Here is a 25,847-nt window from a genome sequence, read left to right on the forward strand (position 1 = left end):
TTTGAGACAGCTAAAAGTTGAATATACTATAATAGTGATTAATTTGCAACACTATAACATGTACTAGTTCATGGGACAACATTGTACTTGTAATTAACTGACATGGAAAAGGAAATATAACAAAAGACAAAAGCAACTTACCTCTTCAAATCCGGTTCCATCTATACATATATATATAGTCCCATTTCCAGCTTTGCTTCTCATTTTAAAACACAGAATAAAGACCCAATATTTATGTTGAATATCCAAGGAGGAAATGGTAGCAATTTCTGAGTAAAGATGGGAGCTTGGCGTACTGATACGTAATTGCAACTCTTGGAATTTTTTTTGGGGCCTGAAATGAAACAAAATGAAATGAAAAGGACCTAATCATGAGATTAATAAGCTTTTGAAGGGTTTTTAGAGCTACTATATAAATGGTGGTCAACTTTGTTAATAAATTGGGGCAACTTGACAGTAGCTGCAAAGCATTTCTGGGTTAATATGAAGATTATTAATTAACACCATTTAAAAGAAAAGAAAATGAATAATAATTTGGGTTTACCTTATTATTTATAGAATTTTTTTAAGTTACTAAGTAGTACTAAATCAACACTTATATATCATTAAAATTAATTATTACAAAGATTAAAATTTAAATAATTAATTTACTTTGGTGTAATTTATACATGTAAAACTCCAACCTTAACACTTAAAATCATGTAACTTCGATCACAATTTTTCCTTAATATCATGAAAAGTACATATTATATATATTAATTTTATGGCCTACAAACAGAATCTATTCATCAGAGAAAATTTAAAGGAGGTTAGAAAATTGAGATTTATCTTAATCTTTATATATCAAAAATTAGAAAAAAAATTATCACAAAATATTGAAATTTTATATATTTTCATTATGATCATAGAAAAATAATTTTTATTATTGATATTATTAAGGTAAAGTTACTCAGTACTGTTAATATTTTGTCTTTCTTAAAGTAAACTACTATACAAAATTAGGGTTTCCAGATCCTTTCCTTCTAGGGTTTTATTGTGAAACTAAAAAAAGATTAAAAAAATTGTCACTAAAAATCACTGTTCTTCTTTCGTTTCAACATCAATTTTCTTCTATTTTTTCAGCTAAACCACAGATCTTAAAATATTTGTATCAAATAAAAAAAATTCCATGAAGACAAAGTTCCATGCAGACAAAAGTAATTTTTTATTACCAGTTTCAAGTTTGCTGTGTAGGGAAGCTCGAGTTATCTTCATTACCCTTCAAGGGGTTCTTCTTTTTTTTCTTCTTCTTATAAGGGATACCCCTTGCTTTAGCTTGTGAATCCCTCACTTCACGAAGGTGAATCCTTATGGCGCCGTTAGCGAACGGATTCGTCTCCGGCGACCCACCGTTTTCTTCGTAAGCGGCACGTAATCGGCCAATAAGCGCGTCGAGACTACCCCATGCTTGCCTAAGGGAACAAGCACAAGGTCCCGGTGGTTCAGGTTGGCCGAAGAACATACAACCTTGTAAGTGTACCTTAGTCTTACCGAACTGATCTAGATAACCGAGGAAATCGAGTACATGGTTAGCGTTACACTGAGAAATCGCCACCGGTGGCCTTCGGTTTCGCAAGTATTGCCCGAATGTGATCCAATCCCTCCGTTTCTGTGACTCGTATCGGCTCAACCGCGGCGGGTTTTCAACCCCCACCACGGCTGTAACCGATCTCGAAGACCCTTCAATTATTTCTTTTCCTTTGTTGAAAGACATCATTCTTTTCTCATGAAGGGCTTTTTTTCTTTGTTGTTGTTCTTTTTAAGGTAAAAGAAAATAGGTGAAAAATGAAAATGAAGATCACATCAATGGAGGTAAGGTAATGAGAGGACAAGCAGTGGGTCCATTTGAAAGTGCTTTACTATACGACATTTTTTCCTTTCTTTAATTTACTATTAGCGTTAAGTATGTATTTATTTCTTAAAAAAAAAGTATTTGTTGATAATTATGTTTCCATCATCAAAGCAATCATTTTGGAGTACATTATAGCTTAATTAAGCACTATACGGTTTGATAAGGTTCTCTTTTTCCTTTGTGGATTGAACCACTTTGATTATTTGAGTGGGTTTGATTAATGAGCAGTTTCCAATTTGGTTAACAAAATTTGGACAGCGGAGAGCCTATGATTTTAAGATAGGATTATAAGATAAGAAGGATTTCATGGTGAAATTTGGGTATATGATTATAATAATGTGTTAGAGTTTGTTTAAAATAATTCGTCAACTTATTATACAGTACACCTCGGGTGAAGTTGGAATTTCGATTTTAATTGAGGGTTAAAATAAAATTTTAAAAGTTTAGAGGTTGAATATGAAATTTTATTTAATTAGGAGGGACTAAAGTAGCTATTAGTCTATTTAATCAAGGACCTACATCCTGAATTGAAGTCATAAGAATCGTCAAAGGACTTGCATTCACATAATCGAAAAATCCATAATAGTGTAATTAATTATGTTTTAATTCAAAGTTTTTCAAACTGAACCAATGATCAAACTGATTAGGTTATAGGTTTGTTGATCTGATTAAAATTTTATTAAAATTTTAAAAAAAAAATCTAAAAACCTGGTTCAATCAGTTTTTAGTTGATTTAATCGCCAGTTTAATTGGTTTTTTAGTCGGTTTGTATTTATTCCCATTCTAATCGGTTCAAAACAATTTTTCGGACTGGTCCCTCAACCAATTCCTAATATAGTTAGCCAATCTGTATTCAAACAATACTACTTTAATTATTAAAACAAAAAAGGAAACCAAATTTCTTGGATTAAATTTCAATTGTGAGAAAAGTATAAGGATTAATAGCATAATTAACCTATTTGTATTTGTTGGGATTTCAATTTCCAAGTGATGCATGCATATAAAAGGAATATAGAAATGGTACAAGAAAGTAATATATATCAACAATCTATCGTTAATCATTCCACGTAAAATATGTATTAAGAAATGTGAGTTTATTTTTTAATCAATTTAATTAAACGACTGTAATCTTTTTATCATAACCGCTACCATCTTTCTCTATAATAAGATATCACCTTAAAAGTTTTGATGAAAAAAAAGGAATTGTGGGCAGCAAACATGAAAAGAAATTACTGTGGTTTTGGTGTTGGAGAATCAATGGCTTTACACTGTGTTAAAAGAGGAAAATGTTAAGGAATGGAAGCTAGGCAAAAGCCAATAATTCCAAAGAAATAATGGCTCAAAGCTGGCTATTGACCATGTAATAATTAATAAATCTATAAAGGAAAACTTGTGGTATTAAAAAAGTGGAAATTTTGTCAACATCCTCTTTCAATAAAACCTAAAAATCAAAGGCTAATTATTCCCTTTTCAGGTGGTGAAGGCTTTAAAAATATTCTTGCCTTACAAATGTATTCCACCTTTTCTATCATTCAAATCCTTGAAAGATTTAAGGTTTTCTTTTGAGATTTCGCATACTATATTATGTATTTCAAATAAAGCACAATTGGATTATGTATCTGAAATCAAATCAAAATAGTTCTACAGAAATTCATAGTTGTTTATATTGGACACAACCAATTGGTCAAGATACTGACTTGGAGAGGGGGATTAGATTTGTTAAAATCAAACTACCCCTAAATTCATTAACTAATTGGCCCAAACCCAATTTAAATAAAAAAAAATTGTGATTTTTTTGGGGGGTTTTTTATTATCTTTTTCTATTTCCCCAATTTTTTAAATATTGAGAATGAGAATCGAAATAATTTTTAAAAAAACCCACATCTAATTTGTAAATGATAGGACTCAAATCTGATCCTAAGATGCCAATGATTCATCAACATATATTTTTGGTCTATTATACTTTCTTAGTGGAATTAATAAATCTAGCATGGAGAAAATTTATGCTATAGTTATTGGGATGGGTAAGCTATGTCATTTTTCCACTTAGAGCCCCAATCCCTTGGGCTTAGTGATGCAACCAAGCTTGTAGTTTGGCCTATAATTTTAACCATTTCGAAGAGCCCTATAGCCTAATCGTGGACTTGAATGCACTAATGTTGTACTACAAATTTGTTTATTTCAATCACCACTTTTACATGAAGGTAAACAAACACACTTTCTACGGATTGAGTCTTAGTTTAATTAGTATGAATATTTTTGTCAATATAAAAAGACATGGGTTGGAGTGTGGTGAAGCACATTATCCTCCTAATTATGGGTTAGGAAGAAACTATTAATAGTTCTAGGCATTATGTCAAAAAGAATAGATATTATCAGAACCTATATATAAAGATTGTTAATAAAATAAAATAAAGGCACCTTTGTATATTTCAAGAATTTTCTAGTTTTTTTTAATATTTTGAATTTAAAAATATAAATTCAATTGTTAATATTGTTAAAATTCTTTTGTTAAATTCAGTTTCATTATAATATTTTTTTTGTTACATGGTTAGTCTGTCAAGTGAGTTTTTTTTTTATTTCAATATATCACATCAATAAATTTATTAATAAAATTAATTATGTTAATAATTGAATTTAAATTTTAAAATTTGAACAGTAAAATGTCTAAATTCATAAAAATAAAAATAAAAACTTGTCCTAAAAGTTTATCTCTAGAAAATTTATTTGAAAATATGGATTTAAAATTATTAATTTTTATTGCATTTGGTGAATACATTGTATATTAAGTAAATTGAAATATATTAAAAGAATTATTATCTATTTTGAAATGGATAAACTACAACAATAGTAATCCGAGTATTCGAAGATTTAGAATTTGGTCACTTGACTTTCAAAAATTTCGTTTTAATAATTAATGTTAATAAAATTGAAAAAAAATAGTCCGCCTAGTCATTAAATGAGTAATATATATAAAATATTGAAAGGGATAATTATTCTAATTTTATTGTATACGTTTTGTCCTTTCACTTCTATAAATGAATTTGATGTTACACTTTTATTTTACTTGAGAGACAAGCCAAAACTTTCTTTTAAGAAGGTCAAAATTGAATTTTAAATTTTTTAAAGGATAAAAAATAATTATACCAATGTATTAATTTATAATTATATAAATTTTAAAGGAATTATATTAAAATTTACCATTCTGTCTGTCCCCTAAATTTAATTGTAAAATTAACCTTATGAATAATATAGATAGGCTAAAATAGAAGAAATAATGAGAGATTGATATTATTATCATGTTATTAGTAATTTAAGTAATTATATTAACTCGATTGGACCTGCAGAAGCATTGACGTGAGTTAATTCCCATTTAATTAATCAATTTGTATTTTTTTAATATCATAATTATATTGTTTTAGGTAGTTGATTATGTGGCGAGCAGTTCTCCCATCTTTTATAATTTATCATTATGATGATGATGTTTATATTTATAATGGAGTCGCAAAGAGTTGTATTTAGTTTTTTAATTAATATCAATTTTTTTTATGGAACAATAAATAAATTTAATAATTTCTTTTTAAATTTGATTCGTGAAATTGGATTTCAGATATTAAATGTCTCACATCAAGTCAAATAAATAAAATAAATAAATTATGCATAATCCAAAGAAAATATGAAGTGTAATTGAAAGGTACCCTTCAAGTCAACCAAAGCTACTCCATACTTTTGCATGCTCAACTATGAAGATAACCTTAATGTAATTAAAAATGGTCATTTTCTAATTTATTAATGAAATTACCATCATTCTCATCATATAACTTTTTAAGAAAATTGTCCAATACGAAGATGTTGCATGGCATGAAAATAATAATAATTAAAATGTGATAGGACATAATATCAAGGGTGAGTTCATTTTTTAGTGGAATTGAATAATAAATTTTTGAGAGATCGGAATATAAATTTATAATATAATAATGGGTAAAGTATAAAAATAGTCATTTTTGTTTGAAATATTTTTTTTGTATAATGTCTAGAACTACCCGTAGCTCCTTCCCAACTCATGAATAGGAGGATAATGTGTTACAGCACACTCGAACTCATGTCCACGTACATTGATAATAATACCTATACCAGTCCAGCTAAGACTTAATTAATTACTTATATATTACATCTTAAATGAAAGAGATTCTACAATTTTAAAATATATTTTCGGATAGGTTTACCCACGTAATTTGTTAATTTCATAATAAGTACAAGGCTAATAATATCAAAATTATCAATTATAATTTGCTAAGATAAATTAAAACAATTAATTATTATCCAAATTAAAAAAGAATTAAAATAAAAAACTAAAAGTGGGTAAAAAGTAGAAATGTTTACGAGTTTAGCAACTTATTTATCCAATCGATCTAGCCAGGTTTAAGGTGGGCTTGATCTTATATTTTTCAATCTTAGATTGGCTTAATTTGATTATTTTATTGTTTAAAAACAAAAATTATTTATATATTTTTATAATCTAATTTAAATAATTTTTATCATTTCTAAATGGTGATTAAAAAAATGCGAATATGTATTTTTTATTTTAAAAAATAGTAAAATATATGAATATATTGTTCTAAGAATAAAAATAAACATTTTGTTTTACATTTTCTATAAATTAATAAATTTTATTTTAAATCTTACATAATTACAATAAAAAGTAGTGGTAATATTATAAACTAATTTCTTTCTTGGGCAGTGTACGGACTTGTATGTATAAATTAAAATACAATTTATTTTTAATTTAATGCTAAAAAATAAAAATAAAAATGATGACAGACAAAGGTGAAAGTAAGAATATTTTAAAAGATATGTTAAAAAATGAAAAAGTTTAAAATACTATTCTTTAAAACAGTTTGTGGACATATATATAGTTTTTATTTAAAAAATTTAAAATTTACTTATCCATCTATCTTAAAATTTTAAATATAATGAAATAATTTAGAAAATGTAAAAAATTAAATCAAATTATAATGGTAATTTTTTTAAAAATATAATTATAACAAATTTAAACATTGAAATAAATAATATTTATTTTTCTAATAATTAAATAATAATTATGATAATTTTACCTAAATTTATTTTAAAATTTTAAAAATAATAATTATTCACATCTCAATTAACACAAACTTCACGAATTTTAGTTCTTAGACTTTGTAATATATATTAAAAAAAAAAACATACTCTCGCTAAATAAAAAGTAAAAGAGAAGCATCTTTGAAGAATATATTTTATTCTCTTCAACTATTTCTTTTTGAAAAACATGTTTACTTTTTATTTAAAAATATTTAGTGACGGATAATTATATTAAGTGTCCATTAAATTGAATTAGGGGTGTAGCTAGGGGCTGGTAGGAAATTTTTTTTATTTAAACTCTTTAAAATTTTTTAAAATTTTAAATTAGTAAAGATAAAATTATACTTTGATCACCTAAAAATTAAAAAAATTAAAAAAATATAAGTTATTAAAATAGTAAAATTGTATTTTTACAATAGTAAAAATTAAAATTTAATTTCGGTCCTCCCTAAACAAAATTTCCTGACTTCATAATTGAATGGAACAAGACCAACTCTTCCAATATCTTTTTTTTTAATTATAAAATGAACTTGAACTTAGTAATTAGATCTACTTTGATACTTATACTTTTTTTATCTATTTTGATGCCTGAACTTGACAATTAAAATTATTTTAGTCCTGGAATTTAAATTCCATCAATTCTTTATATATATTTATATATTATTCATGTCTTTTTTGTTGTTAATATTCGAAATTTGTGTATCATCTCTAATGTTTAAATCTGAATCTTCTCTTTAGAAGTACAATTTATCTTATTATTACACTCAATTATTTATTGATTCATTAATTTTAATTTTTTAAATTTCGAGATGATTTATCGTTACATCCAATCACATCACATCACATGTGCCATCAATGTGACCTTGAATCGGAATCAATTTCATCAAAATTTTTATGTTGCAGTCAAAAGAGAGAGAGAGAATGTAAAGACCGCAACAAAGAACGAAGTCCAAACTATGATTCGCTGCCTTTTTACTTCAACTTCCAACACTGGTTTTTGCCAATAAAACCGCCTGAAAAAAAAAATAAATAAAGATTGAACCTTTAATATAGCTGAATCAGAATCTTGTCTCTTCTATAAATAAAATTTATTTTTCTTCAGTCCTTCTCACAATCCCCCCCTTCTCTTTGATCCACAGTTTCAGTTTTTCTCATTAGCAGTTTTTAAGGTAATTCATTTCTTGAAAAAAAATCCCAAATCTAGGTCTCTTTTTTTTTCTCTCAAAAATCAAAACTTTTTATAGATTTTATTTTCTGGGTATTAATCAGATTCTATATCTATTACCGTATATCCAATCTTTGATCTTTGCTTCTTCTTCTTCTTCTTCTTCTTCTTCTTCTTCTTTAAGAAAAAGGCTAAAGTTCCAATCTTTAAGTGAGATATGGCGAGTACTAGTAATTCAAACAAGATGCAAAAATTAGCTTCCATTGATGCACAGTTACGACTATTGGTTCCTTCTAAAGTAAGTGAAGATGATAAATTAGTTGAATACGATGCTTTGCTTTTAGATCGATTCCTTGATATTCTTCAAGATTTACATGGCGAAGATCTTAAAGAAACTGTATGTTCTTCTTCCTTTTTTAATCAATATCTGTTTTGGGATTGTTTTGCACTATTTTTTAATGTTTGGGATTTTTTTTTAAAAAACTTTTAGGTTCAAGAGTGTTATGAACTGTCAGCTGAATATGAAGGGAAAAATGATCCCAAAAAACTTGAGGAATTAGGGAATGTATTAACCAGTTTAGATCCAGGTGATTCCATTGTCGTAGCTAAAGCTTTTTCACATATGCTTAACTTAGCTAACCTCGCCGAAGAAGTTCAAATTGCATATCGGCGAAGGATTGAGTTGAAAAAGGGCGATTTCGTTGACGAGAATTCGGCTACGACCGAATCCGATATCGAAGAAACTTTAAAGAGACTTGTGGTTGATTTGAATAAGTCACCGGAAGAAGTTTTCGATGCTCTTAAGAATCAAACCGTTGATCTCGTCTTTACTGCGCATCCTACGCAATCGGTTCGTAGATCGTTGTTGCAAAAACATGGAAGGTGTGTGTGGTTTTTTCCCTATGCAAGAAAATTTCAATTCAATGCCTAAGTTTTTCGGTTTCTGGCAGGATAAGAAATTGTTTAGCGCAGTTGTATGGTAAAGATATTTCTCCGGACGATAAGCAAGAGCTCGACGAGGCTTTACAGCGCGAGGTACGTGTCGGGTTTTCGTGATATTCGTTTGATAAACATGTGTGATCCCCTGTCTTGCAACTCTGTTTTTGCTTGTCTTTTATGTGTAGATTCAAGCCGCATTTCGTACGGACGAGATTCGAAGGACACAACCGACTCCTCAAGATGAAATGAGGGCCGGAATGAGTTACTTCCATGAAACGATATGGAAGGGTGTCCCTAAATTTTTATTACGAGTTGATACAGCTTTGAAGAATATCGGGATTAATGAACGTGTTCCTTATAATGCTCCGCTTATTCAATTTTCTTCATGGATGGGCGGTGATCGTGATGGTATGGTCACACAAGTAAATAAATAGTAAAAGATGGTATATATTCGGGGGCATTTATATCGTTTTCTTGGTCTATAATGCAGGTAATCCGAGGGTAACGCCCGAGGTCACAAGGGATGTTTGCTTGTTGGCTAGATTGATGGCTGCTAATTTATACTACTCCCAAATCGAGGACCTGATGTTCGAGGTATTTTAGCTTCCATTCTTTAACTTAAAGTTCCCGTTTGAGGCTCGGTTCTTATTGATGTTTGTGTGTTTAGTTGTCGATGTGGCGTTGCAGCGATGAGCTTCGTGTTCGTGCTGAAGGACTTCATAGATCATCAAGGAGAGATGCTAAACATTACATAGGTATACTATTATGTTCAACTGATCTCGTATTCTCGTACCATTAGTTTAGTTCTTATTGGTGTTACTTGTATTGCAGAGTTCTGGAAACAAGTTCCTCCGAATGAACCGTACCGTGTTATTCTCGGTGATGTTAGGGACAAGCTGTATCAGACACGAGAACGGTCTCGTCAAATGTTATCTCACGGTATCTCCGATATTCCAGTGGAAGCAACTTTCACCAACATTGAGCAGGTCTCGTCAAACCTGGTTATGTAGTTCCGTTGTATCAGTAGTTTAGTAGCCTCTTCATAAGTGGCATCGATGCTAATGAAAGTCGTAAGTTTTATGCAGTTCCTGGAGCCGCTCGAACTGTGTTATAGATCTCTTTGCTCGTGTGGTGACCAACCGATTGCTGATGGAAGCCTTCTCGATTTCTTGAGGCAAGTTTCGACTTTCGGGCTCTCACTTGTTAGACTTGACATTAGGCAAGAGTCTGATCGCCACACTGATGTCATAGATGCCATTACCAAGTACTTGGAAATCGGTTCCTATCGAGAATGGTCTGAAGAACAAAAGCAGGAATGGTTGTTATCTGAACTGCATGGCAAGCGCCCGTTGTTTGGTCTCGATCTTCCTAAAACCGAAGAAATTGCCGATGTTTTGGACACGTTCCATGTCATAGCGGAACTCCCGGCAGACAGCTTCGGAGCATACATCATTTCAATGGCGACTACACCTTCGGATGTTCTTGCTGTTGAGCTCCTACAGCGTGAATGCCATGTGCAGCAACCATTAAGAGTTGTACCACTTTTCGAGAAGCTTGCGGATTTAGAGGCTGCACCTGCTGCATTGGCTCGACTTTTCTCTATAGATTGGTATAGAAACCGGATCAACGGCAAACAAGAAGTTATGATTGGGTACTCAGATTCGGGCAAAGATGCTGGGCGTTTCTCTGCTGCGTGGCAGTTGTACAAAGCTCAAGAGGAGCTTATAAAGGTAGCTAAGCAGTTCGGTGTGAAGCTAACGATGTTCCATGGTCGCGGTGGAACTGTTGGAAGAGGAGGTGGTCCCACCCATCTTGCTATATTATCTCAACCACCGGAAACTATTCACGGGTCACTTCGTGTTACAGTTCAAGGTGAAGTTATTGAGAAATCGTTCGGAGAAGAGCATTTGTGCTTTAGAACACTCCAACGTTTTACAGCTGCCACACTTGAGCATGGTATGCACCCTCCGGTTTCACCGAAACCTGAATGGCGTGCTTTGATGGATGAAATGGCGGTCGTTGCTACGGAGGAGTACCGTTCCATTGTCTTCAAAGAACCTCGATTTGTTGAATATTTCCGCCTCGTAAGTGAACTTGCATACTCACATTCTTAGCAGTTTTTGATTGAATAATACTGTTTCTTTTGGTTGTAGGCTACACCCGAGTTAGAGTACGGTAGGATGAATATTGGTAGCAGACCATCGAAGCGGAAGCCAAGTGGGGGCATTGAATCTCTCCGAGCTATCCCGTGGATCTTTGCCTGGACACAGACGAGATTTCATCTTCCTGTTTGGCTCGGTTTTAGAGCAGCATTCAAACATGCCATTCAAAAGGACATTAAGAATCTCCATATGCTGCGGCAGATGTACAACGAATGGCCTTTCTTCCGGGTAACGATCGATTTGGTTGAAATGGTCTTCGCAAAAGGAGATCCCGGGATCGCCGCCTTATATGATAATCTCCTTGTTTCTCAAGAACTATGGTCATTTGGAGAGCGGTTGAGGACTAACTATGAAGAAACTAAAAGCCTTCTCCTACAAGTAAACTCACTAGAACACAATTCCCTGCTTCGATTTATTTCTTTCGAACAACGTATTTGGCTAACGAATGTTGATGCTATTTCCAGATTGCTGGGCACAAGGATCTTCTCGAAGGTGATCCGTACTTGAAGCAAAGACTACGGCTCCGAGATTCATACATAACAACACTAAATGTCTGCCAAGCCTACACACTCAAACGTATCCGTGACCCGAGCTACGATGTCAAGTTCCGTCCACATATCTCCAAAGAGATCATGGAATCAAACAAATCCGCGGATGAACTCGTGAAACTAAACCCAACAAGTGAATACGCCCCCGGTTTAGAAGACACCCTCATCTTGACCATGAAGGGTATTGCTGCCGGCTTGCAAAACACGGGTTAAACCCCACTTCGGCTAACTCTTAAGTCGATTTAGTCCCGAGAATAAGAATTACACACATTGACGACGGGTTAAAAAATGTGGATGATGCTATTTAAATTCCTAGTTACAGTGTTTATTGTTGCACCAAAACTTATTATATTATATGCTTTTTAAATATTATGTAAGCAATCTGGCCAATATATATATAATGTAAGCAAGTCTTGGTTTGGTTCTAATTATAGCCACTTATGTGGCAATACATTCACCCAACTATTAAAAAAATTTCTTTTTGTTACTCAACTATGAAAAGTTATAAAATGGTAACTTTACTCTTAGTAAATTTCTTTTTTGGTCATCCAACTATGAAAAGTTATAAAGTGGTCCCAATTATTCAGATTTGTCTTTTTTGGTGACTAGTTGACTAATGTCGATAGCTTTTAAAATTAACATAATAGCAATTTTAACTTCAACATTTATACATTATGTCAATTTAGTCTTGATTCTAAAAAAATAACTCTCAACGTTTACACAATGTTTAATTTTTTTTTTTGCAGTTTAGTTTGTCTTTGTAACATTGAGGGTTAATTTTAAAAGAATGGGAAAAAATAAAAATTATTATCTTGGATTTTTTTAGTGTTTCCATTTTTTTTATATTTTCAATCAAATTTAGCTGATAATTTTTTTTTTAGCTTTTTAGGTTAAAGGGTCACAAAGAAAAGTAAAATTGCAAAAAAGACCAAATTACACAATGTGTAAATGTTAAGGGTTAGATTTTTTACAATCAAGACTAAATTGAAACAATGCAGAAATATTGAGGATTAAAGTTACTATCATGCTAATTTTAAAAGCTACCCACCTGGTCACCAAAAAAGACAAAATTGAATAGTTGGTTGACCATTTTGTAACTTTTCATAGTTGAGTGAAAAAAAAGAAATTTACTAATAGTTGGGTGACCAAAAAAGAAAATGTCTAATAGTTGAGTTACTACTGGTGCAATTTACCCATGATTTTATTGTTACTTTTATATTACTAATTTTAGTTAAAAAAGAATGAGTCTTTCTCTGCAAATACTTTAAAAATGGCGAAGAAAAAGGGGTTGAAACAAAATTAAATCCCTATAAATTCACCTTGTTTAAAAGTTTCATCAACCCAAAACAGGAACAAATAAGAAAAAATGGCAAAAGCTTCACAGAGGGCCCTGGTTTCAATGGCAATCTGCTTGTTGTCTTCCCTCGTTGGCTTCGCCTATGCCGGCAGTCTCGACAACAAGTTCGTCGTACTCGGCAAAATTTATTGTGACACTTGCCGCGTAGAGTTCGAAACCAAACTCAGCGAACCCATACCAGGTTTTCTTTTCTCTTTCTTTTTACTTACTTGAAGAACAAGAAACATTTGATTATTAAATACCTTATAGTTTCACTTTTTTTTCTTGCTTGTGGAACAAGAAACCTTTGATTATTAAAACCTTTATGTTTTTTCTTACTCCTTTTTCTTTTGCTTGCTTGCGGAACAAGAAATCTTCGTTTATTAAATCCCTCATGGTTTTCTCTTTCCTCTTACCGTTGCTCATTAACTCAATGTTCTTGTAGGTGCCAAGGTGAAGTTGGAGTGCAGGAAACAAGGGGACGAAACTGTTACGTACAGCCACGAAGCGGAAACAGACGCAAACGGTGTGTACAAGATCCCGGTGGAAGGCAACCACGAGGAACAGATTTGCGAGGTGAGCACGGTGAGCAGTCCAAGGGCGGATTGTAACGAGAAGATGGAAGCATTTGAAAAGGCACAAGTGGAATTAACTAGCGATGATGGCTTAGCCGAGCCTAGCAGAAAGGCTAACAATCTTGGCTTCAAGAAGAAGGTAGCTGTCCCTGGATGTGCTCAAGTTCTTAAAGAAATGGGCTTCCCTCTTACCGAATAAGGATTTTTAAATCCCAAGATCATATCGAATCTTAATCATGCGAGCATAGCATAATCTCGATATGATTTTAACTTATATATATATATATGTACTCGTACTCATCATATATTGAACTTTATTCAATAATTTAGCATCTATTTTACACAAAAATAGACCCCTGAATTAAAAGTCGAAATCCATTTTACACAAAAATAGATAAATTAATCTCATCTAATATACAAGAATTAATTTACCCATTTTTCAGAAGAACAAAATACAATCTAACTTCTAATACAAAAATACCTCCATAGTATTTTTCCCTAAATAAATGTTAAGACAATGAAACATTAGAAACCATAATTATATATATATATAGTCAATAAACCATAAAAAAAACCCTGTAGTGTTTGAAATTTTAAGAAAATAAAAGCAGCAATGTTAATTTTTTTATTCAATGTATAAATTTAAAGTGCATTCACTCAATAAAGAAACAAAACAGTATTTATAATTTATATTCAATTTATTTTTAGCACAAATTTATAGATAATACGAATTTTTTTTCCTTATTGATGAAATAAAAAAGAAACAATATTTATCATCACATATATATACACAAGCACATATCATCTACTAACAGCCTGCCTGCAAATCCTCTCATTGCATCTTTAAACTGAACCCTAAAGCAATGAGGAAATGAATGAATAAATTTAAAAGCTGCAAAAGGGAACTAAAAGCTGTGACTTTTCTGGGTTCCTATGGCACAATGGTTTTTGTGTAAATTCCCAACAAAAATGGAGATTTGGGCAGCAAGAAAGTACCGGAAAAAATTATAGTGGAAAACGGTGCCATCATGGGTTGTAAGAGCTATTATGTATCACTGAGTGTTCAAGCATTTCTCGACTCGGACACACCATTTCCTTGAGGCAGCAACCGTTTTTGTATATCTTGAATGTTGGTAAGATACTTATGTTTTCGGCATTTGCAACTCCAGGACTCTCCTCGATGTCCACCTATTCGAAAGAACACATTTCTGTTATTTTCTAAACGAGTATCAGAAAAAAAAAAATAAAAGGTGGGCCTTTTACGTTTAGAAAATTTACGGAGGGATGGCGGTCACATAGTGAATCCACGAATGGAGATATCTGTTTGCATTGCATGTTGGAACTCATCTTGAAATGGACTACGGAGACGCCTGTTGATTGAATTAACTCTTTCAAGAGGGGATTCGAGACGGTAAAAACGATGATAGTTTAAATTTTGGTGAACGCAAGGGCAAAAATGTACCTGGCAGAGATATTGCAGCTCGGAACTGTTTGATACTGCATGCTTCCTCGCCGAAGTCGCCATGAGATTTCTTCAATGCGACTTGTGCTTGAAATAGAGATTCGGCAATCTTGTTGTCATCGGGAAGTTCCCTTCGCAAAACTTCGTAATCTTGAACCGCATCAGCCCATCTCTCTAGCTATAGTTCACAATGTCAAATAGCATATACATGAGATGGCTATTCTTATGATCAAAGATAGGGTAAAAGCACTATAGAAGCCCTTGCACAAGGAGTCCGATTGCATTTTGCCCCCTCTACTAAAAAAATTGGCAAATTAATCCATGCACGTTAGATTAAAGAGCAAATCAGTCCGACTAAAAATTCTATCCATTTCTACAGAGAGGAGTGGTTTACTCTTTGATTTAACATACAATGACTAATTTGCTCATTTTTTAAGTAAAGTGAGCAAAATACAATTTAACTCCTAGTACAAGGGCCTCCATGGTACTTTTACCTAAAAAAAAGCTTTTAAAGAATTTCTATACCTTGCTATTAGATGCCGCTCTTCGTAAAAGGGCTTTTATGTAATTTGGTTGGATGCTTAAAGCTTGGTCACAATCTTCAACGGAATGTTCCCACCGCCCGAGCTTAAACCAACAAGCTGCTCTGTTACAATAAAGAATAGAGTTTGATGGATCGAGCCTAAGACCGTCCCCATACGCTGAGCAGGCCTCAGTGAATCTTTCGGATTTGAACAGATCATTCCCACGTGCCCGTGCTCTCGCAACCAACTTCACGTTGTTAAGCAGTACAGCAACTTCAACATTTCGGGGATCGAATTGTTCAGCCTTTTCAGCAGCTGTAACAGCATTCTCGAACCTGTAATATATCCGCTATCAATTTTTGTATTTTGCAAATAACTGATATCAGATTAAGCTTAGAATCGTTTTTTTACTAACCTTCCGAGTGCCATCTCAATTTGTGCTTGGACAAAGAAGAGATATGCTTCAGAAAACATCCCGAAGAACTTAGTCTGTGAACAGGAGTTGGTGCATGGTTCTAATTTAGGAACAACCGAAAGGCTTGATTCAGCATCATCGAGTTGATGGAGTTTCAAAAGGGCTTCCACTCTACACATAAAAAGCTGTAAATTCAATTTGAATCAGTTCAGCCATTTTCCATGTCCATTAACTGCACAAATTCTTCGTAATTTAATGAAGAAAAAACTTTAGCTGAGCTTTTTTATGGTAAAAGTACCATGGAGGCACTTATACTATGAGTCAGATTACATTTTGCCCCCTCTACTAAAAAATTGACAAATTAGCCCATGTACATTAGATCAAAGAGCAAACTGGTCCTCCTGTTAAAAATTTAATTCATTTTTACTGTACATGTCTATTTGGTTATTTTGTCAGCCACTCAATTTTTAACAGTAGAAATGGATGAAATTTTTAATAGAAATGACCAGTTTACTCTTTAATCTAATATACAAGGACTAATTTGCTCATTTTTTGAGTAAATGGGGTAAAATGCAATCTGACTCCAAGTACAACGGCTTCCATGATACTTTTACCGCTTTTTTACCTGAGGAGAGAAGTCAGCTCCAGAGGCAATGGCAGCATCGGTTTCCCTTAATGCACTCTTCCAGTCCCTAATTCTCCGAGCATCTGTACACTTGCAAAGATGCTTTTCCACAGCCTGCAACTTCTGTAACTCAGTTCGATCTTGTGGCTGCCCCAGAAGACATAGGTGCTTCCTAGCGTTTTCGACCTGCCCGATCCTGAAGTGCAGCGGCGTTAAATCGAAGCAACCAAAATATTATAGGTACATCGGTGTCAATGAGAACAACTCGAGAGAAGTAACGTAAACATGCAAAACAATGGAACAGATGGATACAAAATCTTTTATAGACGATAGAGAACATAGCCGACAAGCTCATGACTCATGAGCTAACCAATATCCAATAGCCAATCATTTTAAGGATATATGTAGATTGAACACAAAACCGTAAAACATTTGACCAGATTGGTTGAGAGAAGCTGGACATCGAATATCAACAAACAACTTGAGAAATACTTAAAAGAAGAATAAACCTAGGTAAGGTGATCTAACAAAAACAAACTACGACCAACACGAGAACCATATAACTAAAAGTCAACAGTTGGTACAGGCACGAAGAATTGAAGAAACCTGGATCAGAAATGAAAAGATAGAGAGCAGACAGTTCTGAGGATAAATATTAAATATGGCAAACAGAAAAGTAACTAATATATATATATATAAATAAATATAACAATCAATAATATTAGTGACTACTCTCATCAATGCATTACTCAAATTCATTCACCGAATCGAAATTTTGGGACCACCTCCAAGACAAAGCAACTAAAGAAAAAGGAAATACAACACGCATACATATACATACAAACATACACACTAACAACATAAAGGAAAACATAAGGTCACGCCATGTGTAACTATCTGATTATTTCATCAACTAGGCCCGTGTTTAACAGTAGAAATTGGTGAAATTTTTAACAAAAAATACCAATTTGCTCTTTGATCTAAGATACATAGACTAATTTGTCCAGTTTTTTAGTAAAAAGGCAAAATGCAATCTGTATTAACAGGAGCCTCCACAATGTACCTAAAGGAACAAGGAAATACAAGAAACACACATAATACATACACACACACACACACATACACATACACACATACATACACACACGAACATACACAAACACAAAACAAGAAGTCCAACAATGTAGATCAAAAGCATCACAACCCACCAAAACCAATCAACAACATTAGCAACAATTAAAACCAAGATTTTTTCTAACAAAATTAGATTAAAAACATCAAAAGAACTATACAGAAATATTTCTACCGACACTCTAAGAAAACCATTTAAACACCAAAAGGAATGTATAATCGAAATTATTTTATACCTTAACAACAATGAAGCCAATCTCTGATGAGCCCTCCAATAGTTAGGATCCAACTTAACAGCTTCCTCACACTCCTTCACCGCCTCTCCTAATCTCCCTAACGCCGTCAATGCCGCCGCTCTATTACTCCGGTAAGCCGCAATACCTGGAGACAAAGCTATAGCCTTATCATATAAACTCAAAGCCTCTAAAAATTGTCCTTTTTTATACATCTCATTGCCAATTCTCTTCACTTCATCAGGTTCCATTGCTTTCCCCATGGTGTTATTGTGATCAAAGGTACCACCTTTGGAAGCTGTAATGTGTCCAATTCCCATTCCAGAGCCCCGCATTATACTGCCATGGCCATAATTACCGGACCTAGAACCTAAAACGTCGGGCCTTGAGCTCCGATTCACCGCCATGCCGGTTTTTAGGATTTTCCCTGAAGAACATATATTACCCGTCGGAAGAACATTGACAGACGGAGAACTGACGGGGATGTTGGGTTCGGATCTTATCTGACCCGGTTTTAAAATCCGCGTCGAAACAGTCGGGCTTGTTTCGTTTGACCCGGAAAGTTCGCCGGAATTGTTATTTATACGAGACTCGTATCTTCTACCAGTCACGATGGATCCATTTCGACCCGAAACCGATCCGGATGAGCTCGAGCTCGAACTAGTAGTCGTTGTCATCGTGAGACCGGATTGTCGAGTTCGGAGCGGCGAAACGGGTGAACCCAGATCGAGTTCACGGAAATCAGGCTTGTTAAAATCGTAACTCAGTGAGTCACGAAGTTGATCAGGAAGTTTCTCGAAACCCCCTCTCTCCGTCACCGGCTTACCTAAATCCGACATTTTTCCCTTCAACTAAAAATGGGTTTTACTCCAATTCTACTCTCTTTACCTCTAGCTTTCACCTTCGGGACTTTGTGGAGGGTTATTTATTGGTAATGTGAGTGAAATGAGGTGAATGTAGAAAGGAAACACTTTGAACTAAACATCTAAAGGGAAAGGAAACGGAAAGAAGCAAAGAATATAGAGAGAGAAAGGAAGGGATTTTCAAAGAGAAATCAAATGAAAAGAAAAGAAAAGAAAAATGGAAGAGAAAAGAGTGTTGGTCCTGCTGCTTCACGAGACAGGTTTCGTTTCATCATTTTATTTATCTTCTTTTTTTTTAATAAAAAATAAACAATTTAAAGTGTAAATTTGAAGTATTTTGGAAAAAATTTTCTCTATATTTTGAGGAGTAGTTATGATTACTATTATTATTATTTAGAGAATAGACGCCCTTAAAATCAAAAATTTTTTAATATCTCCTTTAAAATTTTAAAATTTTAAATTAATAAAAATAAATTTACATTTTAATCTCTAAAAATATAAAATTTTAATTTTATCTTTTATAAATTATAAAGATATAATCTATTAAAATAAAAATTTTATATTTTTTATCATAAAAATTATAATTTAATTTGAATCTCTCCTAACAAAAATTTCTAACCATCTAATTGGATAGTAGATATTTTGGTGGATAATATTTATATTAAGCATGATATGATGCTCATTGAGGATTAGATTCTTTTTCGATGTTATAAAATTTTGGGTGAATAATAAAATTAGGTACTCAACTATTAATGTATTTCTATTTTGGTCATTCAATTATGAAAATTTTCAATTTAATCACTAACATTTTAAATCATTTTTATTTTGGTCATTCATGTTATAGATTATTTCTATTTTGGTCACTTACTCTCTATTAAATGGTTAACGGAAGTGATGATACAGCCTTTTTTCAACCAGTATAATAACATATTTAGTCCTCAATGCTTACACATTCTATCAATTTGATCCTAATTCTAAATAATTCAATAACATTTACAAATTGTATCAGTATGATCCTCAAACACATATAATTAAATATGGATAAACTTATATGTAAATTTGTGATTTTGATCAACTTCATTCATGATCATGTTAATAGCATTCTCAACAAAGGAGCGCAAATTTTTCTTGTGAAACCTAACAAATAAAACGAAAAAGCTTCTTACAAGCCTTTTTCTAATCATCTTTACATTCTTGTCAACTTAAAGAATCGTGTAATAATTTCCCCCAATTATAAGCATAAAATTTATTGTAAAATTTATCTTCATCTAATTTGTTTGCAATTTATTTAGAAAAATATGTAAATTTTATAGGTTTTTAATTTTTCAAATTTGAATTTTATATTTTTTATTTTGTCATATTTTTTATTCTTTTATATACATATATTTTTATAATTTATAATTTATAATTTATTTTATATTTTAAAATTTTATATAATTTTGTGATTGTACGTACAACATATATTCATATAAGTGATTGTACGTACAACATACGCTATGTTACCGTTAAACCGAACACATAATAAGCATGACTTTTGCTACTAACATTGTTATAAAATAATACCAAAACTCTTGATGGAATGAAAATTTAGGTACCAAGTTGGGTCAAAAAATCATAAGTACCAACTTGAAAAAATGTGTCAAGTTCGGGAGACGCTAAATGCATATTTGAGCCTTATAATTATAATTAAATATAAACACATGTGGTATATTTATATAAATAATATTATATTTTGTACTTTTTCATAATATATAATTTATATTTAATTATATATTTGAGGATCAAATTGATAGAATTTATAAATGTGGAAGATTAAATTTATCAAATTATTTAAAATTATGACAAAAATGATAAAAATGTGCAAATATTAAAGACTAAATGTGTTATTATACCAATTAAAAAAAGTCACATCGTCATTCCCGTTAACTATTCAACAGACCAAAATAAAAAATGATTTGAAATGTTAATGACCAAATTAATTGGGTAACCAAAACAGAAACACGTTAATAATTGAATAAGTAATTCTAGAATCTATGTTAGAATTTAATTTCGAATTTTAAAAAAATAATTTTTTTAAAGAGATAAGAGGGTTTTTATTTGAGAAATGAACAATTGTCTAAAAAGACAAAATTTAAGTGAGAGTATAGTATTTAGGGTTTAAGTGAAACTCTAATTATGGGTCAATAATTCGGAAAATCCACTATTTTACATATAAAGTTAAAAAATAGTAATATTCGTATAAACAGCTAAAATTCATAACGATGTAAATAAGAAAAGAAATTCAGAACAAACGGAAATAGATACTCTACTTACCCATTATTTACTCATTCAAATAACAGGATGGAGACTCCTGTATCTTCTTCAAAATATATGTATTTATTTTTTTAATCTTTGAAATAGTTTTTATTTTTAAATAAGAGGTTGGTATCATGTGATTATGTGCTAACATTACTGAATATAGGGGTCCATTCACAGAAACTGTCTGAAGATAACACTGAGAAAGGTGAATGCCATACGACCACAAAGCCCTCCAATTTCTACTAAAAATGTCATCATTGGATTCCTCCTTAATAATTGCATCATTGATTTTTCAACTCAATTAATTCCTCTATTAATCCCTCATAATCGCCCAATTATAAAAAAATTACAAAATAATCACACCTATACTCTACATACTTGTACTTTAGGTAGCAGTTCAATATGTTTAATTAAATTATACCATTAATCATGTATTACCCATAAAATTATAAATAATTATAAATTTAATCCCCCTTCTCCAGCTGCATTCTTAATCAATATATTTTTGAATTTTCAATTTTCAATTTTAATGTAAACAATAGTCGTTAAATATTTTAATTGACTTTCTATAAATGATGAGAAATAACAAGTTAACATAACATTACACAGTAATATGTTTAACAAATCAAATTTTACACATAACAAAACTTAAGGTTAAGACTACAATTTCCAAATTCTAGAGTCCATGTATTGAAGATAACCAAATTAAAATACAAGGGCTAAATCCACAACTTTCCTAAAGTACAAGTCTAATAGCAATATTTCACCTTTCTTTTTTAATCACTTAACTATGAAAAATCACAAAATGATAACTATTTGATTTTTTTTGTTTTGGTCACCCAACTATCTTGAATTTTTTAGGTGTTTCTATTTTTATATTAGCCAGGTGATAGAAAAACAAAATTACATAATTTGGTGATCATTTTGCAACTTTTCATAGTAAGTGACAAAAAAGGTACTATTAGTTGAATGACTATTAGAGTAGTTTACCCCAATCTCTGATTTTTAACCAGTTTCAAGAAGTTCGTCAAAGATCAATTCAACCCTTATGTACAAAGGGATATACAGACTGATTTCCGATCCAGACAACCAATCTGGTTCGTATTTGAGTTTCTCCCAATACACTTTGGATTCTTTTCTTTTTTGTAAGATCACTTGACGACCAAAGATGCATTAGACTGGTAATGGCTACAACTATGCTAAACCCGAAGCCCAAAGGCAACTTAATATTCAAATAGTTTCTAGTTAGGGTCATTTTCAACTTCCAAGTTATATTAACTACAATCAAATAGACTTTTTAGGTTCAAGACAATCTACCATCATAGCAATACTTAGATCATGACTAAAGCCAAATTGACACAAACAAAATCATCGACGACTTCGACAATAAGCTTCAAAAACTTAGGAGGATAATGCTACTTGGATTTGAGTGAAGACTGAGTACAGGATACTAGGTATGGTCTGATTTTTCCAAGTTTTTCTATGTATTTTGAGGATTCCTAGAAGTCATATCCCCAAATCCATGGATCAAATACAAGTATCAGACATTTTATACTTGAAGAAAAACAAACAACGAGTAGGAGTAACATAGTTAACATGTACTCGTAGTTAGCTAGATCTTCTAAATAAATGAGGAGGCCAATACGTACCAGAAATAAATGAAATCCAAAACCGAACAGCAGCACATGCATGGTTAACGAAAACGAGAAGAATGCAGGCTTAATCAGAAATCTTATAGTGCAGATCAAAGGGCAGAATCATACATGTCAAATCATTAGTTAATCTAAGCAAAAGCATCAGTAAACTGTCCGAAATACTAGAAGCACCTCCTAGAAGGTGAATGTTCTAACACGAAGACATGTTTTTAAAGATAGCACGATATTGTCATAGTAGATTGACCTATACGATGACAAGAAGATTTTGCATTCACGAGTCCAAATAACTGCTGGATCTACAATCATTTTCCACTGTAGAAATTAACAAAAAAATGTGAGTGTGAGAGTGTCAAGTTTGAGAGAAAGAGACACGGAGTTTATTTCGATTCACTTACCTATTCATCATAAGAGTAATGTTGTCTCCTTTAAGAAGAATCCTTCCTGGAAAAAAAATGAACAAATAAGATGATATACATAAAACAAGGGACGAGAACGACAATAAGAGAAAGATAATTAACCTAATGACTTTCGGCTTTTCTTCTTGACGTTAACTTCTTCAGCATCATCAAGAACTAAATTCATGTACTCGTCAAAACCCTGCAAAATGCCAAATAGGGCAAGTAAGATGAAATGAGCTTTTAGTCATAAAATTCTTTAAAAAATGCTTTTAAGACGTGACTGAAATCCCTTGAATAGATGCCTATTTCCTTTCCCAAGCTGTACAATGGGCCAAAATTTACACTTCATGCCTTATTCTTTGTAATAATATAAACTTGCCGAATAATAGAGCTAAAGATTCTTAGTTCCTACAGATTTTATTCATTAAAACGGACCAAGGGAACTGCTGTTTTTTTGCCTTCGTTGTTACACTAGCAACAGTCTGAATAAACACTCAAGAGTGTTCTACTAGTTAAAGATGTTAGGACCGGTTGCCCCGTGAATGTTTTTGTGATTTGTTCAATGGTTGTCAACTAATGAGATCCAAAATAGAGAATGTTCTCGATTATCGAGAAAAAGCAAAGAAAACCCCAAATCTCATCAACAAAAAATATGTACAAATCAGAGCAAGGAACGGAAAACCATAACATATTCGCATTAATATCAAATTACACACAAATAACATAACCCGGTGCGAATCATGCAAAACCACAAAAAAAAACTTACATTCTAACTATTTGAAACAAGGTTAACAAATAACACAGTTCTTACCAGTTCACCAGTCCAACAAGTCCGATCGGTTCAATTAATTAAATCATTAAAAAGTTCATAAAAAAATAAAAATATTAAAAATCAGGTTCAAATAGCTGGTTCAACCAGTCTGTACCGGTTCCCAAGTCAACTGGTTCAATGACCTTCTCCGGAAGGGTACCCTGGCTGGTTCCCTGCCTAACCAGTTGGACCGGTCAGTCGGGTCCAGTTTCAAAAAACCTTAAACCTCAGGGTATAAGCTAGGACTAAACACCTAAGAGGACACTCCGACTAAAGCATATAACTCGATCTTAAATACGAGTTCGAATCCTCAAGTATAAGCTTAGACCAAACACCTGACACAACTCAATTTTAAAAAAAATTAAAATCTTTACCAAATAAGTAGAAAAAAACTTAATTTAAAGGAAATAATACACAAACTTACAATGATTCGGCCTTCAATCCTCAAATCTTTCTGCTCGAAAAGCCAAATCTGAATGCGAGCTTTCTGGATAATTCCAAATCGAAAAAATATAATTTAAAAAAAAAACAGTACAATAATTCATTAACAAACAAGCAAAACCCAGAAAAGAAAATTCAAGGGAATTAAGAATGAAAAATAGAGACTTACACTTTGGAGAAACCTGAAGATCAGGTTCTGTTACAGCACAAAAAAAAACCCAGAAAAATCGAGTAAGAAAAAAAAATTAAAAAGGGGAAAAAAAGAAATCAGGAAATAATGAAGATGTACATACGATGGGTTGGGTCATAATCCTCTGTACTTTGGTGCTCGCCATGGCTGTGAAAATCTCGACCGCTTTTTTCTTTTCCCTCTTTTTCGAAAGGTTTTAAACAGATAAAAAATGAGCTCTTAAAACCCTAATTTGAAATAGAAGAGATCATTTTAAAGGAGGATCAAAAGCCAGCCGGGTCCGACACTTTTTTTAAGGCTAAACTACACCAAGGTCACTGATCTATTAGTAAATTTATGTTTTGGTCACTCGACTTCAAAAACTTATAAAATGGTTATTTATCTATTAAAAAGTTTTCATTTAAGTCATTGGGATGTTAAAATAAGTGTTGTATGGCATTCTTTATATGCACCGCCTGTACGAATTGAAGCTTTCTTTACATTTCTCTTCTACAATTCAATTTTTTTTAATGAAAGAGTTTTGAATGTCATGAATCTGCAAATTAAAATTCAAATAGTTTTCTTTTCTTATCTCCGACATTAATCGTTAGATCGACTTGGATTGAAGAATGTTTTTCTACTCGTTGATGGGTATTGTTTCACTATACCAGTCGTGGAATCATCGCTTAGAGCTCGCTAGTCAAACTTTTTTTTAAAATCTTTAAAGTCCAACGACTTAAATAAAAACTTTTGGATATTTTAGTGAATTTAATAAAAAATTTTGAATAGTTCAGTGATCATTTTTTAACTTTTTGAAGTTGAATGATCAAAATATAAACTTACTAATATTTAATAGTTGTATTTTGAAAAATTTTAAAAATATGAGATTTTTTAAAAAGGTGTAGACATATATTTCTTTAATTTAAAAACTAAGCAATCCTTTTTCAATTATTTTTTGAGTAATTAAATTAAAGAACATCACACTAATGAAAGAAAATGAATCATTTATAAATATGTAAATGATAAATATAATATTAAAAAGGGATAATGACAAAAAATCTTCTTATATTTTAATAAAATCATCAATG

At 31.9% G+C, this 25,847-nt stretch overlaps 5 protein-coding genes across 9 annotated transcripts; 2 read left to right on the top strand and 3 right to left on the bottom strand.

Annotated features, from left to right (window-relative positions):
- On the bottom strand, positions 1 to 1,813 carry LOC107928295 (protein LIGHT-DEPENDENT SHORT HYPOCOTYLS 10). Its single transcript, XM_016859487.2, has 2 exons — positions 1,212 to 1,813; positions 1 to 334 (listed from the first exon to the last, which is right to left on the bottom strand). Exon 1 carries the CDS (start codon positions 1,754 to 1,756, stop codon positions 1,217 to 1,219), a length of 540 nt encoding a protein of 179 aa, XP_016714976.2. The 5' UTR covers positions 1,757 to 1,813; the 3' UTR covers positions 1 to 334; positions 1,212 to 1,216.
- A 6,114-nt stretch (positions 1,814 to 7,927) lies between these two features.
- LOC107928294 (phosphoenolpyruvate carboxylase) lies at positions 7,928 to 12,251 on the top strand. 2 transcript variants are annotated; one of them, XM_041098970.1, is made up of 11 exons: positions 7,966 to 8,178; positions 8,359 to 8,571; positions 8,665 to 9,056; positions 9,125 to 9,209; positions 9,299 to 9,521; positions 9,604 to 9,707; positions 9,781 to 9,868; positions 9,945 to 10,099; positions 10,199 to 11,197; positions 11,267 to 11,653; positions 11,740 to 12,251. In XM_041098970.1, exons 2-11 carry the CDS (start codon positions 8,392 to 8,394, stop codon positions 12,034 to 12,036), a joined length of 2,910 nt encoding a protein of 969 aa, XP_040954904.1. In that variant the 5' UTR covers positions 7,966 to 8,178; positions 8,359 to 8,391; the 3' UTR covers positions 12,037 to 12,251. The 2 variants fall into 2 exon arrangements, with proteins under 2 accessions (XP_040954903.1, XP_040954904.1); XM_041098969.1 differs by having other exon boundaries at positions 7,928 to 8,571.
- Positions 12,252 to 13,149: 898 nt separating this feature from the next.
- On the top strand, positions 13,150 to 14,059 carry LOC107928387 (olee1-like protein). Its single transcript, XM_016859602.2, has 2 exons — positions 13,150 to 13,361; positions 13,605 to 14,059. The coding sequence occupies exons 1-2, from the start codon at positions 13,190 to 13,192 to the stop codon at positions 13,931 to 13,933; spliced, it is 501 nt and encodes a 166-aa protein (XP_016715091.1). The 5' UTR covers positions 13,150 to 13,189; the 3' UTR covers positions 13,934 to 14,059.
- A 397-nt stretch (positions 14,060 to 14,456) lies between these two features.
- LOC107928386 (TPR repeat-containing thioredoxin TTL1) lies at positions 14,457 to 19,272 on the bottom strand. 4 transcript variants are annotated; one of them, XM_041098971.1, is made up of 8 exons: positions 18,128 to 19,272; positions 16,761 to 16,956; positions 16,136 to 16,320; positions 15,722 to 16,055; positions 15,197 to 15,374; positions 15,013 to 15,104; positions 14,731 to 14,922; positions 14,457 to 14,589 (listed from the first exon to the last, which is right to left on the bottom strand). In XM_041098971.1, exons 1-7 carry the CDS (start codon positions 18,961 to 18,963, stop codon positions 14,761 to 14,763), a joined length of 1,983 nt encoding a protein of 660 aa, XP_040954905.1. In that variant the 5' UTR covers positions 18,964 to 19,272; the 3' UTR covers positions 14,457 to 14,589; positions 14,731 to 14,760. The 4 variants fall into 4 exon arrangements, with proteins under 4 accessions (XP_040954905.1, XP_016715089.2, XP_016715090.2 ...); XM_016859600.2 differs by having other exon boundaries at positions 14,998 to 15,104; XM_016859601.2 differs by having other exon boundaries at positions 14,457 to 14,922.
- A 3,725-nt stretch (positions 19,273 to 22,997) lies between these two features.
- On the bottom strand, positions 22,998 to 25,075 carry LOC107928261 (small nuclear ribonucleoprotein E). Its single transcript, XM_016859449.2, has 6 exons — positions 24,884 to 25,075; positions 24,760 to 24,786; positions 24,574 to 24,636; positions 23,459 to 23,537; positions 23,336 to 23,381; positions 22,998 to 23,252 (listed from the first exon to the last, which is right to left on the bottom strand). Exons 1-6 carry the CDS (start codon positions 24,923 to 24,925, stop codon positions 23,243 to 23,245), a joined length of 267 nt encoding a protein of 88 aa, XP_016714938.1. The 5' UTR covers positions 24,926 to 25,075; the 3' UTR covers positions 22,998 to 23,242.
- Positions 25,076 to 25,847: the final 772 nt, after the last annotated feature.

The sequence above is a fragment of the Gossypium hirsutum genome, chromosome D08 (genome assembly GCF_007990345.1).
Source record: "Gossypium hirsutum isolate 1008001.06 chromosome D08, Gossypium_hirsutum_v2.1, whole genome shotgun sequence".
In the NCBI taxonomy this organism is placed as follows: domain Eukaryota; kingdom Viridiplantae; phylum Streptophyta; class Magnoliopsida; order Malvales; family Malvaceae; genus Gossypium; species Gossypium hirsutum.

Bases quoted from the DNA above. Each gene is read 5' to 3' on its own strand.
- LOC107928295 (XM_016859487.2), bottom strand. From the start codon at position 1,756: ATGATGTCTTTCAACAAAGGAAAAGAAATAATTGAAGGGTCTTCGAGA.
- LOC107928294 (XM_041098969.1), top strand. From the start codon at position 8,392: ATGGCGAGTACTAGTAATTCAAACAAGATGCAAAAATTAGCTTCCATT. The intron at 8,572-8,664 runs GTATGTTCTTCT...AAAAACTTTTAG, and splicing joins GCGAAGATCTTAAAGAAACT to GTTCAAGAGTGTTATGAACT. The intron at 9,869-9,944 runs GTATACTATTAT...CTTGTATTGCAG, and splicing joins AGATGCTAAACATTACATAG to AGTTCTGGAAACAAGTTCCT.
- LOC107928387 (XM_016859602.2), top strand. From the start codon at position 13,190: ATGGCAAAAGCTTCACAGAGGGCCCTGGTTTCAATGGCAATCTGCTTG. The intron at 13,362-13,604 runs GTTTTCTTTTCT...ATGTTCTTGTAG, and splicing joins ACTCAGCGAACCCATACCAG to GTGCCAAGGTGAAGTTGGAG.
- LOC107928386 (XM_016859600.2), bottom strand. From the start codon at position 18,963: ATGTCGGATTTAGGTAAGCCGGTGACGGAGAGAGGGGGTTTCGAGAAA. The intron at 16,957-18,127 runs GTATAAAATAAT...GCTGCACTTCAG, and splicing joins TTGGCTTCATTGTTGTTAAG to GATCGGGCAGGTCGAAAACG. The intron at 16,321-16,760 runs GTAAAAAAGCGG...TTGAATTTACAG, and splicing joins GAGCTGACTTCTCTCCTCAG to CTTTTTATGTGTAGAGTGGA.
- LOC107928261 (XM_016859449.2), bottom strand. From the start codon at position 24,925: ATGGCGAGCACCAAAGTACAGAGGATTATGACCCAACCCATC. The intron at 23,538-24,573 runs GTAAGTTTGTGT...GGCATTTTGCAG, and splicing joins GGATTGAAGGCCGAATCATT to GGTTTTGACGAGTACATGAA. The intron at 23,382-23,458 runs GTTAATTATCTT...TTTTTTTTCCAG, and splicing joins GAAAAGCCGAAAGTCATTAG to GAAGGATTCTTCTTAAAGGA.